The sequence below is a fragment of the Macaca nemestrina genome, chromosome 13, assembly GCF_043159975.1.
Source record: "Macaca nemestrina isolate mMacNem1 chromosome 13, mMacNem.hap1, whole genome shotgun sequence".
Classification (NCBI taxonomy): Eukaryota; Metazoa; Chordata; class Mammalia; order Primates; family Cercopithecidae; genus Macaca; species Macaca nemestrina.
Genome location: NC_092137.1, coordinates 106436253 through 106442073, shown reverse-complemented (window position 1 = coordinate 106442073; position 5821 = coordinate 106436253). Strand labels below are relative to the sequence as shown.

Genomic DNA, 5821 nt, shown 5'->3' with positions numbered 1-5821 from the left:
CCAGGGCGGGGCATCGCGGTAGGCGCGCGGCGTCCTAGCAGTCCTAGCGCCTGCGCTGTTGCGGGAAGACCGGGACAGGGTAGAACTTGCGGGCTCTTTCCTCCGTGCGATTGATCTGAACCCCGAAGCTGGATTCTGTCTGCTAGAGTCCGTACAGTGATGGGATCCTCCTGGCGTCCAAGTTCTCTTTAGCTCATGTCACTGGGGACCTGAACTGCCTCAAAGATCTAAAGGTTTTTTCTGTCTGGTTTCGCTTCCGCCTCCTGACCCCAAGTGGAGGTAGGCACCTCTAGGTTGATGGCGGGGAGCAGGGGTTGCTGATTTTCTCTACGTGCAGTGCTCTATGCCTTTTTCGGTCCATGCTGTTCTTCGAATAGTCGATGAACGGTGTGAAGGTTCTCACAGAAATGTTGCTTGCAATTCCCAGATTCAGAGACACTTCTTGAGGCAATTCAAAGACCCAAGTTAAGAACCCCAGCGACCACTCGCGCCTGTAATCCCAGCACTTTGGGAGGCGAGGCTAGAGGATTGCTGGAGCCCAAGAGTTTGAAACCAGCCTGGGCAATATAGCAAGACTCTGTCTGCACAAAAGAAAAACTTTAAAAATTAGCCTGGCGTCGTGGTGCGCACCTGTAGTCCCAGCTGCTTGGGAGTCTGGAGGATCACTTGAGCCGGGAGTTTGAGGCCACAGTGAACTGTGATCGCGCTACTGCACTCCAGCCCGGGCAACAGAGCAAAACCTTGTCTCCAAAAAAAACCAAAAGAATGGGTTATAGGAGAAAGGATAGAAACAAAGATTCGTGAAACAGTTAAATAAATACAAATATACCTAATTGATATTTTAAGCTTTTGTGTGTGTGTTTTTCTTGAGACGGAGTCTCGCTCTGTCACCCAGGCTGGAGTGCCGTGGCGCGATCTCGGCTCACTGCAACCTCCGCCTCCCGGGTTCAAGCGATTCTCCTGCGTCAGCCCTCTGAGAAGCTGGGATTACAGGCGCCCGCTACCACGTCCAGCTAATTTTTGTATTTTTAGTAGAGACTGGGTTTCACCACGTTGGCCAGGCTGGTCTCAATCTCCTGTCCTCGTGATCCTCCCGCTTCATCCTCCCAAAGTGCTAGGATTACAGGCGTGAGCCACTGGGCCCAGCCAATATTTTTTTAAAAAAAAATTTTTAAGTTTAGATTTACAGAAAAATTTCAGATAGTTCCAAAATTTCCCACATACCCTATACCCAGTTTCTACATCCAGTTTCCCTATTATTAGTGTTTTACATTAGTATAGTGCATTTGTTAAAATTAATGAAATATCAACACATGACTAATTAAAATTCATACTTTGTTCAATTTTTTTTAAGAGTCTTGCTGTGTTGCCTAGGCTAGAGTGCATTGGCACAAACACAGCTCACTGTAGCCTTGAACTCCTGTGCTCAAGCAGTCCTCCTGCTTCAACCCCCCAAGTAGATGAGACTCTAGGTGTAAGCCACTGCATTAGTTGTAGAATATCCCTTAACTGGAATTCGTCTGATGTTTCTTCATGATTAGCCTGGGGATATGGATTTGGGGAAGGAAGATCATAGAGATAAAGTGTCATTTTCATCACATCATATCAAAGGTACTTATCAACAGCATCACTTATTGCTGCTGCTGTCAGCCTTGATCACCTGAGATAGTGTTTGTCAGATTTCACTACTGTGATGTTACATTTCCCCACTTTCCATACCGTACTCTTTGGAAGGAAGACTGTATGTGCAGCCCTCAGTTACAGAGTGAGGCCAGTGATTTTCTTGTTGTTGTTTTACAAACTTGCAAAAGCCAATAAAGGAGGGAAGCATCTTTTCAACACTGAGTGTTGCAATATTTGGATATTCATAAGGCAAAAATGAATCTTGATTTGCACTACACACCATATACAACAATTAAAGTGCATCGAAGACCCAAATATGAGAGTAAAGCTGCCGGGCGCGGTGGCTCACGCCTGTAATCTCAGCACTTTGGGAGGCCAAGGCAAGTGGATCACCTGAGGTCAGGAGTTCAAGACCAGCCTGACCAACATGGTGAAATGTCATCTCTACTAAAAATACAAAAAAAAAAAAAAAATAGCCAAGCGTGCTGACAGGCACCTGTAATCCCAGCTACTCGGGAGGCTGAGGCAGGAGAATCACTTGAACCCAGGAGGCGGCGGTTGCAGTGAATTGAGATCATGCCATTGCACTCCAGCCTGGGGGACAAGAGCGAGACTTCGTTTCAAAAAAAAAATAAAGAGTAAAGCTATACACTTACAAGAAAACATAGATGTAAATCTTCATAGCCTTGGATTAGGCAATGATGTCTTAAATATGGTACCTAAAGCACAAGGAACCTAGGAAAATAATTGATAAATTGGAGAAAAGTTTTAAATTTTGTGCTTCAAAGGTATTGTCAAGGAAGTGAAAAGAACTCACAGAATGGGAGAAAAGATTTGCAAATAATCTGATAAGAGTCTATTATACAAAATATGTGAAGAAGTCTTACAACTCAACATAAAAAGACAACCCAATCTAAAAATGGGCAGAGGATTTGAATATACATTTTCCCAAAAATATATTATACAAGTGGCCAAAAAGGACACTAAAAGATGACCAACATCATTAGTCATTAGAGAAATAAAAGCCAAAACCACTTCTCACCCAGTAGGATAGCTATCATCAAAGAGAGAGACAATAACAAGTGTTGATGAAGATTTAGAGTTATTTGACCCCTTGTACATAATTGATGGGAATGTAAAATGGTGCAGCCACTTGGTAAAACAGTTTGACAGGTTTTCAAAAAGTTAAACGCTGGTCTCTGTATTTAACGCTGGCTCTTCTCTGCCAGAAGATGGCGGCGGCCACCAAGTTGTCACTACTGGAGAAGTTCCTGGAACTGAATAAGGGGAATAATAAATAAAGGGCTCAGGGCGTGTGACAGATTCCGGTTTTTCAAACAAACAATGGTCCAAATCTAACGGGATTGACTACTATAGCAGCTCATCTAGTCAAGCAAGCTAACAAAGAATATTTCCTGGGGAGTACTGCAGAAGAAAAAGCAATCATTCAGCAATGGTTACAATACAGGGTCACTCCAGTAAAAACGATATCCACACACTGTTTTGTTTTTTGTTCTTTGTTTTTTGGGTTTTTTTTTGAGACGGAGTGTCGCTCTATTGCCCAGGCCGGAGTGCAGTGGTGTGATCTCTGCTCACTGCAAGCTCCGCCTCCTGGGTTCATGCCATTCTCCTGCCTCAGCCTCCCAAGTAGCTGGGACTACAGGTGCCCGCCACCACACCTAGCTAATTTTTTTGTGTTTGTTATTAGAGACGGGGTTTCACCGTGTTAGCCAGGATGGTCTCGATCTCCTGACCTCATGATCCGCCCGCCTCAGCCTCCCAAAGTGCTGGGATTACAGGCTTGAGCCACCGCGCCCGGCCCATGGTTACAAATTTAATTTATCCAATGAGAACCTGGTAGAAAGGAGGACAGATTTTTTTTTTTTTTGAGACAGAGTCTCACTGTGTTGCCCAGGCTGGAGTACAGTGGGGCAATCTCAGCTCACTGCAACAGGAGGACAGTTAGGAGCACAGGTTTTAAGATTTAATAAGACTTTATTGTTGGCACATGGAGTTTCCCTCACGTCCTGAATAGACTGATGTGACTATTTTGGGGACCTCCCTAATTTGGGAGAAAAGAGTGAGAAAGCCATCTTCTCAGATTCTTTACATTTTTCATAAGGCCTAAGACACGCCTGGTGGCTCACACCTGTAATCCCAGCAAACACCTTGGAAGGCTGAGAGGGGAGGATGGCTTGAGTCCAGGAGTTCAAGACCAGCCTGGGCAACATGATGAAACCTCATCTCTGCCGGGCGTGGTGGCTCAAGCCTGTAATCCCAGCACTTTGGGAGGCCGAGACGGGCGGATCACGAGGTCAGGAGATCGAGACCATCCTGGCTAACACAATGAAACCCCGTCTCCACTAAAAATACAAAAAAAAAAAAAATTAGCCGGGCGTGGTGGCGGCGCCTGTAGTCCCAGCTACTCGGGAGGCTGAGGCAGGAGAATGGCGGGAACCCGGGAGGCGGAGCTTGCAGTGAGCCGAGATCGCGCCACTGCACTCCAGCCTGGGCAACAGAGCGAGACTCCGCCTCAAAAAAAAAAAAAAAAAGAAAAAAAAAAGAAACCTCAGCTCTACTTAAAAAAAAAAAAAAAAAAAAAAGCTCATTGAAGAAGACGCGGTTGTAGGTGCTGTGGATCGCTCATCCACACACTCCAGCTCCTGACTCACTGCTGTTCACTCCCACCAAGGAACAAGTCAGTCAGGAAGCCGCGCAGCAGTCATGGCTCTTAAGGATACTGGAAAAACACCTGTGGAGCCAGAGGTGGCAATTCACCGAATTCCAATCACTCTAATGGGCCACAACGTAAAATCCCTGGAAAAGGTGTGTGCTGACTTGATCAGAGGCGCAAAAGAAAAGTACCTCGAAGTGAAAGGACCAGTTCGAATGCCTGCCAAGATTTTGAGACTCACTACAAGAAAAACTCCTCGTGGTGAAGGTTCTAAGACATGGGATCGTTTCCGGATGAGAATCCACAAGCGACTCATTGACTTGCACAGTCCTTCTGAGATTGTTAAGCAGGTCACTTCCATCAGTACTGAGCCAGGAGTCGAGATAGAAGCCACCATTACAGATGCTTACGTCAACTATTTTAATCAATTGATTACCAGGTGTTAAAAAAAAAAAAAAAAAAAAGGGCAGGGGGTCGGGCGCGGTGGCTCACACCTGTAATCCCAGCACTTTGGGAGGCCGAGGTGGGCGGATGACGAGGTCAGGAGATCGAGACCATCCTGGCTAACATGGTGAAACCTCATCTCTAATTAAAATACAAAAAATTAGCCGGGTGAGGTGGTGGGCGCCTGTAGTCCCAGCCTCGGGAGGCCAAGGCAAGAGAATGGTGTGAACCTGGGAGGCGGAGCTTGCAGTGAGATCGCACCACTTCACTCCAGTCTGGGCAACAGAGCGAGACTCTGTCTCAGAAAAAAAAAAAAAGTCCTGAGACCCGGAAGCAGTCAGAAGCAATCATTACCTGCTCTTTCATTTGGGTGTTCTGGCTCCTTCACTCACATTCAGTTGTCACCCAAACCAAATAAAACTCTCTTAAAAATGTCTTATCTTTGTTCTCCACGATATATAAAACCAGCTAAAAGTATTTCCTTCAATCTTTGCACACATTTGTCCCCCCTTATCAAAGGAATCAGAAAGATCTGTGTGTCCTGGCTGGGCACGGTGGCTCACGCCTGTAATCCTAGCACTTTGGGAGGCTGAGGCGTGTGGATCACCTGAGGTCAGGAGTTCGAGACAAGCCTGGCCAACATGGTGAAACCCCGTCTCTACTAAAAATACAAAAAAAAAAAAAAAAAATTAGCTGGGCATGGTGGCAGGCGCCTGTAATCCCAGCTACTCAGGAGGCTGAGGCAGGAGAATCGCTTGAACCTGGGAGGCAGAGATTACAGTGAGCCAAGACGGCGCCCTTGCACTCCAGCCTGGGGGACAAGAGCAAGACTTCATCGCAAAAAAATAATAAAATCTGTGTGTCTACACTAGATACCGTTAGATGGCACATATAATAAAAAAAGTTTGTGACCTATCATCTATCCCCAAAGTTGAGAAACAGAAAGAGTTACAAACAAGCTATTATAAAAGATTAATTACTATACCTTGTTTTTGTGAGGAAGGGAAAAGGCTTTTTATTTTTAATTTTTGCATACAAAAAGAACCACAAGCTTAGGTTCTACAACTTCAGGCACAGGTC

At 45.5% G+C, this 5821-nt stretch overlaps 1 protein-coding gene across 1 annotated transcript; it reads left to right on the top strand.

Annotated features, from left to right (window-relative positions):
* The first annotated feature begins 4320 nt into the window (after positions 1–4320).
* On the top strand, positions 4321–4750 carry LOC139357722 (small ribosomal subunit protein uS10-like). The gene has a single exon (XM_071076097.1). The coding sequence runs from the start codon at positions 4348–4350 to the stop codon at positions 4741–4743; it is 396 nt and encodes a 131-aa protein (XP_070932198.1). The 5' UTR covers positions 4321–4347; the 3' UTR covers positions 4744–4750.
* The last annotated feature ends 1071 nt before the right edge of the window (positions 4751–5821 follow it).

Coding starts and splice junctions, on each gene's coding strand:
- LOC139357722 (XM_071076097.1), top strand. CDS start 4,348: ATGGCTCTTAAGGATACTGGAAAAACACCTGTGGAGCCAGAGGTGGCA.